Consider the following 14394-nt stretch of genomic DNA (forward strand, 5'->3'; position numbering starts at 1 on the left):
AGACCCAGCCACACATCATCAAAAACAGCAACAAAGACCCAAGCTTATTTACAGCAATAGGATCAGAGAAATCGTCTGAACCAAAGGGGTCCTGGGGACCTGTGCTCTCTGTGAGGAGAAGCTCGTGCTCCTGCATCTTCCCAGGTGCTGAGGGCTCAGGAGAAGCTGAAGCTCCTCCCCATCCCCTGGTCAAGGGGAGAAATCGAGAGAAAAACATAATAAAGGCATCAAACTCAGTGCTCCTCTGAATCACCACGGCAAATCACAGCCTTTCCTAGAAGCATTAGGATGTGCATTTCCATAGCCAGAGTCTGAGCGAGCTAACAGAGAGCCATGTTTCTCACCAAGGATTTTCTGATTAAAAAACACCTGAGCATTTACTGCAGCCAGAGAAAACAAACACCCAAACCCCCAGAAAACCTCACAAAACAACAAACTTACCCCAAAAAACCCAACCAACCAAAACCACCCAAGTGGGTATCAACCTGCCCAGCCACAGCTCAGTCAGGACAGCCACAGGATTGGAACCTCACTCCCTGAGGAAAACAGGATTTAGTAACCTATCTGTTCCTGCAGCTCGTTATGTCCTTAACTGGGTTCTGAATGTGATGAATCAGTTTTCTGTGGCTCTGGATATTTTTTTCAGCTGTTCTGAGTCTTTCTGCCCAGCTGCGGGGTTAGGCCCAGAACAGGGTGTCAGGAACAGCTGTTGCACCCACAGGGTGTTTGGTCAGAACTTTTTAAGCAATCTGAGTTATCAAGAAAGTAAAACCCCTGCGTCCTGGCCTGAAAACACTGCGGTTGTGTTTGGGGAAAGCGCACTGCGGAGCTGTGAGCTCTGGGTCTGCGTTTGCTTGCAGCAGAGTGCGGCAGCAAGGCAGACAGGTCATGCCTGTGTAGTTCTGGTGGAGAGCACGCAGTGAATTAAGACACAAACACATTAAATAGCTTTAATACTCCAAACTGGCTCCATGAGTATTACATAGTCGAGACAAGACTACTGTTCGCTGAGTCCCAGAATCGGAAGACGATATTTGAATTAAACACAGCAACTTCCCCAGCCACAGCGCTTCGTGGCTTAGATCACCAAACAAAAGCAGACAAAACGACCCCTAAAGCACAATTTCTTACTCTCTGTACTTCACTCAGCCTTGGAGAGCTGCAAGTTTAACACAGCTTGGCTGGCTTCCTCTGCCCTTGTGGCAACCTGCTGCTCCAGTGACCGGGATGCAAGCATTGCAGGGAAAAGCTTAAAACCGGCTCTTCCAGAAATCATCCTTATTAATTATAAGCTTTTCACTTTTTTGCACGGAAGGGGCTTAATGATGCAGCTTTCTATAAACTCAAAGACAACATGAGGGTCTTGGTCAGCATTGACATAAAAGGCATCTTCATAGAAATCCTCCAGTTCCTTGACGTTCCTGTAATAGGCTTCCACACGCTTCTCGATATTCTCGTCGCTGTCTCGAGGGTTCTGCCTGAGACGGGCTTGGATCGCTGGTGTGGGCGCTGGTCTGAACGTGCTGTGGTATCTGCAGACGAGACACAAATGCCACGGCTTCAGCTCAAGCTGAGGACAAAGCTGCCTCTTCCTAAGACATCCCATGTTTTTTGCCTATCACAGTTCAGCAGAGGCGTCTCTTTCTACTCTAAGTTGGGGTTTTAAAACAATGATTGGAAATTTCAGGGTAAATAATCTGTTATTCCTGCTCTCAAGAATCCTGGATACTCAAAAGCCAAGAGTTTCTCTGGAGGTGACACAGAGAGCTGCTGCTGTTTACAGACCACACACAAGGTGTGGAGAAATCCCTGTTACATGCCCAGCGCTCCAGGTTCAGATGCATTTCCAGATCTGTTCCAGACCCAATCCCAAGATAGTGTGTTTTACCTGTAACATTTGATTCCTATTTAAAAAAGCCTAACCTTAAACCTTAGCACCTGTTGGAAGACTTTGCTGGGGTTTACTGTTATGCTGACGCTGGGCATTAATCAGGAAAAACTGCCCAACTTTGAGCACTTCCTCTGCATTGAATCAGCGTCCCCGAACACAGACGAATTTTCTGAAGCTGTTGGGACAGAAGCAAACCCGAGGAGAGCGGCAGAGACCCCGTGTCTCCCACAGAACTGCGGTGCAGCTCCAGCTGTGGTGTGGACACCGAGTTCATTCCACGTAAGCATTACTGAGAGCACATTCACCCTCCTCAGCACGCTGCAGCCAGCCGTGCAGGTTTAACATAATGCTGAGGATTAGATCCAGCATCTAAAACAATTCAATTCACAATGAATTTGGAAGCAATAAAACCCAGAGTTTGGAAGGAGGAAGCGTGTTAACTGGAGCAGATACTGAACAGGCTAATCCTAATGATAAGAAATGCAAAGATGTGTGAATGATTTGCTTCATACTGTTCGTTTCTTCTGAACAACTGCATCACTTATTACTAAAACAAAGAGAACAGTTACAGCAAATCACTATTGCTGTCACAAGATAATGTTGCACCTCAAGTGAGATGTCTGAATAATCACGTATCACTTTGGGACAAATCCAGTATTTATGGCCTTAATCTTTGAGGGTTCAGTATTTGTCTTTGACACAATAGGATGAATTTAACATTAGAAAAGTAAAACAGTTGTTTAAAATTTAAGTGTGAGGGATCATAACAATAGGACACGAGTGAAGTTGCAAATCCACACCAATTCCAGCAGGTATTTAGGAAGATATCTCATTGTTACTCGTTCCCCGGCAAACAGCCAGCAAACGTGAGGGTGAAACAAGGGGCTGCGGCTGCCGGTGAGCTGAACTCCCACGTTGGAGACACCCATCTCACACTGACCCGGCGACTCGAACGAGTTTGCTCTGCTGGGCAGGAAATACGTGAGTATCTCACAGCAGACAGAACCATCACAGGAGCTGGCGAAGTAAAATGCAGCAAGTTTTCCATTTTCCCCAGCTGGGAAGCCTTCGAAATTCCCGTGGGAACGTCTGAAACCCACCTGCATTTAGGTTAGGTTTCAGTCATCTTCCCTCAGCGTTACTTTGCCAACCAATTTGGTTACCATTAAAATATTAGAGCTGAGCTACTTTCTACTGCAGATTTCACGCTCCGAGATTTTAAAACGCCCTATTCTGAGAACAGGAGCTTCCTGCAGCAGGTTGGGGGTTGGTGCTCGAGGAGCTATGAAAGTTTTACCTTTTCTTTCAAGGAGTCCCTAAGCAAGAGTACAATATTCCTGCGTTTCCTTAGGTTTCTATGTAGTCTATCTGGTGCTTTCATCTCACTGACAGTCTTGAAAAATGTTAAACATGAGACAGGAGCGCTCACCTTTCCCCGGTGACGGGATCAGTCCTCCGTTGGGACAGTCGTTCCATGATGGATTCGTAGGGGAGATTAAAGAAAAATACCCTACGGAGAACAAAACAATTAAGTGCATTAACACCCTGAGAACATCACTTGTGACCTTAGAGTATGAGTTAATCCTTACTCAAACGAAGAGCACACGCAAATGTGGAAGCGACAGAACCACTCAGACCTGCAGAAAACATCAGCAGATGCACAGGACTCCTCTGGTTCTTCTCCTCACGTCTCCTTCAGCCTCCAAGCCCATTAGGGCAGAAGCTCTTTGACACACAGTGTGTGTGGTGCTGTGTGCGCTGACAGGACTTAATGGACAATAATAGCGTGGACACCAGTGACCAAATTAGACCCAGAGCCTGGCTCAGCCTGGCTGAGCTTGCTCACAGTCCAGCTCTGACCTTCCTCTGGATCCAGTTTCTCATCCCAACCAGCAAATACAACCACAATGACTTTCTGCAAAAGGTAAATAACGAATTGCTACTGTAGTGGACAGGAAAAGAGCTTGTCTGCCATTATTATGCATTCTATCCTAATAACAGCAGGGCACAGCTCAGTGCCCACCAAAGGGGTTTCCCTCTGGCTGTTAAGATCAAAATCTGCAATTCCCATTGAGTGTGAACAAGACGTAGTTGCTCGGGATCTTAAAAAGTCGGACTCTCAGTGTCAGTGGTTCCACACCATGAACAGCTTTTCACCAGGGGATGGAGTGGCACTTGCCAGCTCATGTCATACGGGTGATGCAAAAGCCCTGATTTGAGTCAAGGATGCAGAACTAGAAAACAATACACAGCACTACTGACCCCAGTCACATCACACTGTGGTGCCCATCTCACATCAACTCCTCCTTTTAGTTCATTAGTATGGTTCTGCTAATTCTACATTCTGGTCCAAAAGCTCCTCGGCAGAAAATTCTTGATGAACTGCTGAGGATGAGCAGACCTAAGTCCCCTGTCCCCAGCTGTTGGAGGCTAAAGCAGCTCTGGGCTAAGATCACATTACATGATTAATTCGGAACAAAATAAAAAATAAGGCTTCCTTTGAAAACATATGAAAATAAACTTCTACCAAGCGAATAAAGCCTGAAGGCTGCAAATACGTTCTTCTTTATAATACACCTTCTCCTGCTGCTGCCTTCAAGGCCAGGCTTCCCGTTTCATTTCTGTCTGCCTCTCTCTAAAGATGCTGTGTGCTTTAGACATTCACCAAAGGAACATTTTACACTGACGGGGTGGGATCAGACCAGATGAAAGCCTGAGCTTTACCTTGGCATGCACATAGCAGATTACTAGAATCCTTTGTAGGATTTAAAGTTATGAAAATCATCTCTCTTTTCAAATGTTTACAGATAATGACTTCTATTCACACTGTGGTAACAAAACAACAGCCGGGAATAAAACATTCAAGATCTCGGAGATTCCAAAGACAGGGAAAGAACAACAGTTTCAATGCTCTTTTATCCCTTACACTTTTAACATTTTGTTTTTCTTTGTTTCTGTTGCCCAACAACGGCACAAAAACGTGATTGTCAGAACAGGTAACATCTGATGATGTGTCTCAAGATGAATATTCTAGTAGAGAGGAACAACATTTATACAGTCATGATAATTGATACGGCTTCCTATTGTATTCTGAAATAAACAAAACCACTAAAGGATTATAACCTGGCATATCAAGAAAGCTTGTCGTAATTCATAGTTACTAACTCAAAAAGTATTATGGTATTTGAAACAGAAGAGCCTAAAAAACTCCACTTAAAAAGCTGCCAACAAAATGAACTCTGAAAGCCTTGTCTGAGATTCCCTTCTTTTTTATACAAGATGCTTCTTATTATCCAGTGTGGTGTCACCATTAAAGAAGAGTGTGGGGGGAAGATGTGGAAGAGTATAGACATCCCTGCTAATATGTTGCTTGTTTTTTTTCTGTATTTATTTTTTCCACATGCACTGTATAATGGCACACACAGAATACACTGTACAACAGCACAAACTCCTCATCCGATGGTCCTTCCAGCAGGAGGCGGGATGCCCTACCCTGCCATACCGCACATCTCCTACAGATGAGAGGAAACATCACTCCCCGGGGCTGTCAGTTTAAAATCCTTCAGAAGCAGGAAAAAGAAAAAGATTAAGGGAAAAACCACTGACAGAACTACTGTCTAGACTTAAAATACTCCCAATTAGAAAGCTTTATTATCATTTTGAAGGAGACACATACCACACACAGTCTATTAAGCAGCCCCAGGAGGTTTACGCACATGAGTAACACTGATTTACACACATGCACTCTGTGAAGTGTTGGCCTTGGGTGTATGATCCTGCAGCTACTCAAGGTACCTCTGAGCAACATTTTGCCTGTGTCCCTCTCTCAGGCTCCTATGACTCTGATCACATAACAAACTTGGTCCTCCCCCTGTCCAGGGAACGTGTTTGTGGGATTTCTCGTGGAAATCCTCATAAGAGAGAGCGCTGCGCCCATGACCCAGACCCAGCATTTAGAGCAGCAACTGGAACAACTCTCTATGAGCCCCAGATTCATCTCCAAGCAGAGCTTGGTCCCGTTCACATACCAACCACATTTTGTTTCTCAGATAAACGCATCCTCTGTAAAGCTCGCTTTAGGAATCAGCCAGGCTTTGTGTGTTGTAATGTGTCACAACTTCTATCAACGGGAAATATGAAACAGATGTCATCAGAACCGGTAGACAGGGAGGCGAGGAAACACAGCTTCATATCAAAGTAGACTACATTATACCGCTAGATTAGCATCTTGCGCAGCTTCTTTTGCGGAGTTGGCAAGCTGTTCGTTCGGCTCCGCAACAGGTGAACCCCGTCAATCAGCCGCGAAGGGCGCACGGGGGGATGCTCCGAGCAGCCTCTGCTCAGCACCACTCTAAACTTGATCTCTTTAAATTATTTTTCAATAGCTGATTGTATATACGTAGCATTACATATATTGTTTCTTTTTCTTTTGCTATGTAGTGTCCTTTTCATGATTCACGTGTTGAGAAGCCTGACTCTCCTCCACAGTCCTAATCAGACCCATGTTTTCCACCTGTTCTCTCGTGGTGATGCAAGTTAGATTGAAATATCACCTTCATCAACTTCTTCACAGCACAGACCATCCACATAATCTTTTGCCATACACAATTTAGAGAATATGAAGTAATGTACTCCCTCTTGTGACTCTCTTCTTTTTGAGAGGTAAGATACATCAGACTCACTACTTGAGTATTCCCAAATTAACTAAAATTATGTGGTTTATGTTCAAATTCAAGTTTCTGTGGGAGTTTCCTGTTCATGTGCTCCTGAGTTGTGTCATAACTAAAAATCACCGGCACCCCGTTCCAAACTGGTGCTCTGTGGGGTGTGACTCAGTAGAGCCTCTCGGCCCAGGTCTCTGAGGACAAATGTCACCGAGCGGTGACATCGCTGGTAAATGCAGGACTGAAGGCAAGTGATTCCTAAGCAAAGCTCTGTCCTCTCTGCTTTGTTCTCTCTCCCAGGAGAGGGATGTGAGGGAAGGTCCGGTCCTGTCAGCCAGCTTTCACAGGTAATAAAACTGTGAACACAAACGTTAATAGGAAAAAAACCCACCAGTGTCAGAATCCTGCCTCTGCCTCATTGTACTTGACATCACTTATCTCATCTAGTACAGCTTTCAGATACATTAGAGAGATTAAATTCCAGCAAATTAATAACACTGATGACACCTTCACTGTGTACCTAGCCAAATGAGAACTAGTCACCTTTGGATGATGATGAAATATATAGGGCCTCTAACAGATGACGGCTATCTGGCATTCCAAAACAGTGCTCCAATCGCTTCTGGCTATTCAGACAGCATCATCTAACATCTTAGAGGTGACCAGGGCATCCCGATGCTTTCCTTCACAAACAGAGAGAGGAGAAGGTAAAAGTATGGGTGGTAGAAGTTGCATCTCACACCTGATCGTGAGACAGCATGACAACCATACAGCAAGTGAAGAAACGATTTTTGCCCTACGCAACAGTATTCATCTAATCCCGAACTGCATTTGTTCCAGAGGGCAACCAACCTAGTTAACCCAAGTCATTAACAAGTGACAGGGCTCAGAGTTGTCCATGAGAGAGATTTTTTGGTGGTGATTTCCTGTTTTGTGGAAATAACGTCACTGACGGCTCCGCGGCCGTGCCAGCTGCTGCACATCTCCAGAGAGCTAAAGCTCTGCCTGCACGCCACGGCCTTCCACCGCTTTTGGCCCTGTAATTTAAACACAGCTCACCTAGACGGATCCAGGTGTTTACTGTTCCAGACCTGAACTATTTACTTACTTAGTTCAGATTCTCATCCTTGGCATTTCCTGTTATGTGGAGATGCTCTGGATTGACGTTGGTGGAGGGGAGCCCAAAGCCAAGCCCTTTTTGTAAAATTGTCTGTGAAATTTGACCTATACTATTCGATCTGATTTAATTCATACCTGGTTTTCATTTCAGGATGAAAAGTAATGCAATGTGATATCCGAGACAGAATCCCGACTCCCTAGCTGGCCTTTAAAAACAGACACTACTGGCCTGCTTGTGGCTACACCAGGGCCAGATCAAGCCTTGCAATTAACTTATGATGCTTGACATAAAATAAACCCCACAAAAACAAAAAAAACCACACCACCAAACAACACTGGGACACTTTTAATGTAGCATTTAAACTTTTGAGTTGAAACTGCAACTTTAAAAATAGTAAGCTATTAATCTTTCCCACATTTTCTTGACTCCTATATTTCTTCTCCCTCCTAGCAGGTACCAGCTGCCATGTTCCCATTCTTCACGCTCTGCACTCTGCAAAAAAAAGAAGAGGCCCCTGCTGGCCAATTCTTGTTTAAAATTGTACATAATTGATAGTGGCAAATCTACCCCAGCTGTGTCTAAAACCTCTCCAGGGGCAAGAAAAACACTCTCTGTGACTGTCATTAACTACTAAATTAGCAAGTGCTCCTGGCAGTTTACAACGTACCACATCAGTCTGCTTTAAAAAAAAGTAATAATAATAATAATGTGAAGATCAGATGCTTGTGTGGTCTCAAAGTTGCAGCAAACTTTGCTGGTAGAACTTTGAAAGAAGCCCAGCTAAAGCAGAGCCGAAGAGAATAGGAAAGAGAGAGCAATAGAGAGTGGAAGAGAGTGAGAAAGGAGAGAAGGGGACACAAAGTGACCCTCTTTTCCCAGCAAACAAATAGAAAATGTCAAACTCCAGGCTAGAAAATGAAGCCTTTCAAAAGGCATAGAAGACCTTACTCACTATGGAGATATCAACACGGTGTTACCTGATGCTATGGCACAATTCCCCATGGAAAATAACTCTCCTGAAGGACTTCGTTCTGGCAAACGGTTACAATTTTTGTAATTGAGATGTAAAACGGAAGGACAGATGAGGCTGTTGAAGTGTATGGATGCCGTAGATCTCTAAAAGGCCACCACAGGTAAAATCCCTCTGTGATCATTGGCACAAACACAAGCTCCTCCCTTTGGTTCATAAACCAGCCAAAGCAGGCGGAGAAGGAAATAACACAGTTCTCACAAAAGGATGGAAAAGCCTTGGGGGGCATTGTGGACTGAACTGGCAGAGAGAGAAGTGCCATCTCTAGCAACTGTCCTGAATTTGGCTAAACTCTAAGATCCATTTTTAAAACTGACCATGTTTTTTAGTTTTAAAAGTTTCCAAAAAATGAATAAAGCTGTACAGGGAGTACAAGCCAGACGGGTGGGATGGCAGGCTTGGCCAAGATACAAGGAAAATCTGCACTGCAAAAAGGTCTTTTTCTCGGTTAGTACCATTGAATTATCACAATAATATAGCAAATCAAGTGAGTGGTTCAAGTTGACAGGAATAAGGAAGTTCAGATCTGAACTCAAGTGACCAATCCCAGCTAAAACCCAGGTCATCTTGTCTTTATTGACTTCCTAGCTAGAGATACCTGACTTGGATCAATCAGTTCCCCTAAAAGATGCTCCCTTTCCTGTAGTATAATGACACCTTGAACCTGAAACCTTGGCTAAGCCTCTTCTCAAGAACCAGGGGCACAGCCACAGGATCCCAAGCCCGTTATATTTTCATAATTACATGCTGCATCCCCAAATCCCCTTTTAAAAATTAAACTGGTTACATAGATCACATCTACCTTTTCTCCAGCTTTGTTCGGTTTTCTCTCAATGTTGCCATAAACAAGGTATTTTGCCCATGAATAACCAGATTACAAATGATCTTGTGAGGCTGCACTGCTGGTTGGACATGGATCTTAGTTTACTTCCTACTCTAAATACACCTCCTGCGTGTCTCTGCCACAGATGAAATGATCCTTATCTCTTATTAATGGAAGGAGCTGTTGGGAGTTTTTATTCACTCATGTCTTTCAAATTCTGGGATATCTTCTGATGAAAGGTGCTTAACTCTATTTCAGGAAGTCATTTCACCCTTTAGGTTTTGACCATAAGGGAAAACACATTGCATAAACACTAAAACACAGGTTAATTGGCACAAGCGTTTTGCTCATTGAGCTCCTATACTCATTCATGTGACAACAAGCTATTTCCAGACACCGGATTTTTCTTTTCAAATGGATGCATTTCTGTCGAATAACCACAAAAGGCAGCTAAGTGGGGCACTATTCCCAGGACGTGGCTTCTGGCCAGGGGAGCAAGATGAACAACATCCTTGGTATGCAGATGTTCCTTCTCTTCCCCAGCAGTGCCGGGTAATGACCCTTCGATGTTTTCCACCCACTGGTTCGATGTGCTCAGCCTCCAACAGCCCAGCCGGGGTCCCCCCTGCATCCCACCCCACAGCCTGGTATCTCAGTAGCATCCCAGCAGGTGCCACAGCAGCTTTCGCAGGGGGAACAGGGGCGGCCCTGCCGGGTAGCACTGTCAGGTTGTTTTATTGAACAACGGGCTGGATCTTGAGCTGGGATTGAGCAAAGGGCATCACGCAGATTTACACCAGCAAAGAACCCCAGGACTTTTGGCAGCGAGAGCCATTCCACAGGACAGTGTGCTGAAAAGCTCCCGGCTGCGCAAGTGTTACACAGCACAGCGTACACAGAGCAAATTTTTCATACTAGGGGCTTCAAGGCATTTTTAAACCTCTTTTGAGAAGGCAATATTAACTCTTTCCATGTGTAATAAGTGGCTCGGATGCATTAGTACCTCCAGTCAAAACCGCTTTACATTTCTCCCCTCATTTTTATTCTTTGCCTCCTCCTCACTCTCAGCTGTTATTCCAGCATCTTTGCATTCCCCCTGGAGTTCATTCCAGCAGTGCTTTACGAATCACAGAATAAGATGGCAGCCAGCGCCGCTTCAGAATCGTGGGGCTGGCACGATTTCCACGATCCGCAGGGTTAATCCAACCCCGTCTCAGATAATCGAAAGCCTCGGCAGCCCCGGAGGCCCGAGGTCAGGAACCTGAAGCCGCTTCCCCAAACGCAGGCAGGTTTCCTCAGGTGCTGGCAGCATCCCCTGCAATAATGAGATTCTGCAAAGCAAATCTGGAGTGGAGCAAGAACTCCAGGGTTAAGCACTGGCAAACTCCTTTCAGAACTGCTGCCTTGGCCACCTGCCTGCAGCTTTTCCCCAGCACTTCCTGCGCCTGACAAGGAAACCCAGACTTTGCTTCCTTATTAAATAAACCCAATCAAATTTATAGTAAATGATATTAATCTTAAGCGTTCCTACAAAACACTACGTTAAACTCACCCCACCTCCATCACTTCAACACTGACTGTTGTTGTTGGTAGGATATTTGGTATATAAAATAAAATGAAGACCTGACACCAAAAAAGTGTATGATTTGGGGGCAAGGGGAGGGAATAAAAGAATGGATTAAAATGTGTCATTTTATATATGTGTCAAAGGAAACCAATTTCATAATAGGGAATAAAAATTCCCTGTTTAAATACTGTCAAATAAATCCTCAAATGTAATAGGGTTCACTTCTGGGGAAAAGAAAACTAAATCTGATTAAATATTAATGTGGCGTAGTATTAATTAAGAGAGAAAAAAGTCCATCAAGAGAACCCCAATATGTTTACTGTGTCCCCAGGAAGCTGGAAAATTTCACAATCAAGTGTGTAAATGTTCTAAAAAAGGGTCCTGAATATTTTATGAATATTTGTCATAAAACAGAAATAATAACCACTGTGCAGAGCTATTAGAATTAATATTTATGCTGCCTGCCATGAAATATTCATGGGGACAGAGAAAGGGGGGCCCATAAGACAAGAATTAATTTACATTGGGCTTGGTTTACCCGCTGGCTTGATGTTTAAAGACGGGTTGACAAGGCTCCATATGAATCCGTCAGTCACTTGCAGCAGTAGGTGGGGTGAAGGCAGGGGGAGGCGGGGGGAGCCGGGTCCAAGCTGCTGACAGCTCACAGATTGAGTTTCTGACAGCCCTTAAAAAACCTAAACGGCCCCCCACCTTTTTTTCCTTCTTCCATTGCCCAAGGCGCTCTGTACTGCCACCGTTCATCCGATCTCCCCTTCCATCTGCTGAAATTAAGGAATTAATGAGCGCTATACACTTTACAGCGGGCCCCAGGAATGTTTACTGGTGATTAAATTATAATGCAGCCAAGCTGTATAATTCATGAACCAATTAAAGGAAGTGTTAGTTGATTTGATGGGATGAGGACGTACAAAAAGCATTTAACTAATAGGGAACCGTGGGCTGCCGGTCGCTTTGGCTTTCTCGGATTACGCGGCTAATTGCTCTGCTTTATAGGGCTGTCACAGATAGCCATACATATTTCATTGTTCTCAAATACTTCAATTGTTTGCTTTCGTGTTGCTGCTGTAATATGTAGAAGCCCAGCCAAACTTCAGTGTAGTTAAAGCACTACTCTGCAAAAGCAGGTTGCTCCGGGAGGAGGGAGGAATGAGAGGGGCAGGAGGAGCAGGCTGGCTGACAAAGGAGTAACTTAAAGCCTCCGAGTTAAATGTCACTCAGCAATTACATGATTAAAAGGTGCAACATATGATAGTCTTTTGTTTTACAACTTTTTGGACACTAATATTCTATGCTGACTTCACCGCAGAGAAAATATTGGTGCGCTAAACTGCGTTGTTTTTTAATACCGAGGAGCGAAAGAAGGTGGTGAGAGGGAAGTAAGTTCAAAAAAATCCAGCAGGGAGGAGCGAGATTGCCGTGGTTATCAAGAATAATACGTCGCGTTTTAACTTACATGGTTCCATATTCTAAAATACACGAGAGAAGAAGGAGGCTGATTTCCCACCTGGGAGAATGCTCGGTGTCTAATTCAGAGCTGCCGAGCCGTGCTAGCTCCTCATCCCAACAGCTTCGACTTATTACACAAGGAATGGGGGATTTGCCCATTTCTGCTGTTTTACAAAGTGCTCCTCCCCAGCTGACGGGCCACAGGATTTGATGAAATGAATCCTTTCGATTTGAAGAGGCCTATCAGTCAAGTTACTCCTGTTACTCACAAACAGGCACGTTTTCTAGCAGTGAAATCCCCAACACATATACAGAAGTACATATATTGCTGAAGAAATTAGTTACTATCAGATAAACATCACAAACGCGTGCACTAACCTGTAGTTAGACCCTGAAATCTATTGAATAGCAAACAAGCGAGGTAAATATGTTATTTCTGTAGATCGGTGATGAAGCCCGTGAACTTCTGTGGGTCCCTCATGGGTATAAATTCACCCACCTGAGGAACACTGTGGCAAATCTTGACCTCCTGTCTAATTCAGAGCTTTACATTTCCAAGTGTTGTACAAACACCAACTCAATGACTTTCAAGTGATCCTATTATGTAAAGCTTATAATCTGGTTCATCCCTTTCCTCGCACCCGCTCCCTCCAGGATTTGGCTTCGGAAAGCAATCCCTGCGGAACGTCCTCACTGATGCTTCTCCTCCTCACATCTCCACTGCAGAGCATGAAATCCCCTCTCCAAACCCACCCGCTCCAAAGAAACTGGGTGTGCTGGTCTGCCAGAAGCAAAACCTGGTGCAAAACCACGCCGGTTTTAAGAAAGGCTTTGTTAAGTAGGGGCAGCCAACAGCTGGTGTTGAGGATAACTCTTCAAACCAGGCCAGCTTCACTTCGACCTGCCATTTATGAACCATCTCCCAGCCAAGCCACAACACTCAACTACAAAAACCCATCTCTGCCCTCCCCTTTGAACCGCTCTGCTTTGTATAAAGAATCACACCAAAGCGGAAAAGCACTATCCCTCTGTGGTCCAGAACTACCCTATATTATTTGTTTGCCCTTAGCTTCTGGGTGAAGTAATGCAAAACTTTGGCTTAAGACATGAGTTGAATAGGCAGCCTCCAAAATAAGGGATGATGACACCAGTTACACAGCAGGAAAACTTGCCATTAACCCACTGTGTGGTTAAGTAAAATGGAAATCGGATTGCCTGTTCTAGAAAATAGAAAGGTTAAATTGTCTGGGAGATAAAGTTGATCCTAAACTCCCCTAAGTGGACAGTGCCCAGGATCTGAAACCTGACTCGCCAGATAATCATCTGGACAGTTATACATCCAGTTGAAAGCCAACATGTGATCTTGGCAGGCTTTGAATCATCCCATTGTTGGATTAAACACATCTGCAATTTGGTGAAATCCATTAAATACATTTACGACACCTGGGATAACAACAAAGCGCGTGTGTGCCCGTGTAGATGAGCTGAGTGCCCTCGCACACTGACCCCAGATGCGAGCTGTGTCGGCGTGGGGAAAAAGTGGAGGCTCAGGAATCACTTTTTGCCAATGATTGCTAAGAAAAAACATCAGAACTTGGCAATGTCAAGAAATCAGAGGCACTGCAGAAAGTATTTTCTTTGTTGCTTTTGAAGTGCCCTGGATACAATCAATCATATTGAAAAAAAACTATATTTTGGTTCGATGTGGAAAGGGCTATTTGCATTTCAATATGTTCAACTTATCCTGCCAATAAAAACATGGAATCATGAAGAAGAGATCAGGCCACTGGAGTGAAAAACAAGAGCTGACATCCTGCAGACCTTTCAGATAA

General features: G+C 44.3%; 1 protein-coding gene across 2 annotated transcripts in view; it reads right to left on the reverse strand.

The window, feature by feature from the left end:
• Window positions 1-966: 966 nt before the first annotated feature.
• The window catches only part of AK8 (adenylate kinase 8), a 61948-nt gene continuing 48520 nt past the window's right edge, over window positions 967-14394 (reverse strand). For both annotated transcript variants that reach the window (XM_065853998.2, XM_071817325.1), the window contains exons 12-13: window positions 3321-3401; window positions 967-1532 (exon numbers count right to left, since the gene is read on the reverse strand). In XM_065853998.2, the coding sequence (XP_065710070.1) occupies window positions 1286-1532; window positions 3321-3401 (328 nt within the window). In that variant the 3' untranslated portion in view covers window positions 967-1285. The remainder of the gene's footprint in view (window positions 1533-3320; window positions 3402-14394) is intronic.

The sequence above is a fragment of the Patagioenas fasciata genome, chromosome 20 (genome assembly GCF_037038585.1).
Source record: "Patagioenas fasciata isolate bPatFas1 chromosome 20, bPatFas1.hap1, whole genome shotgun sequence".
Lineage (NCBI taxonomy): Eukaryota > Metazoa > Chordata > Aves > Columbiformes > Columbidae > Patagioenas > Patagioenas fasciata.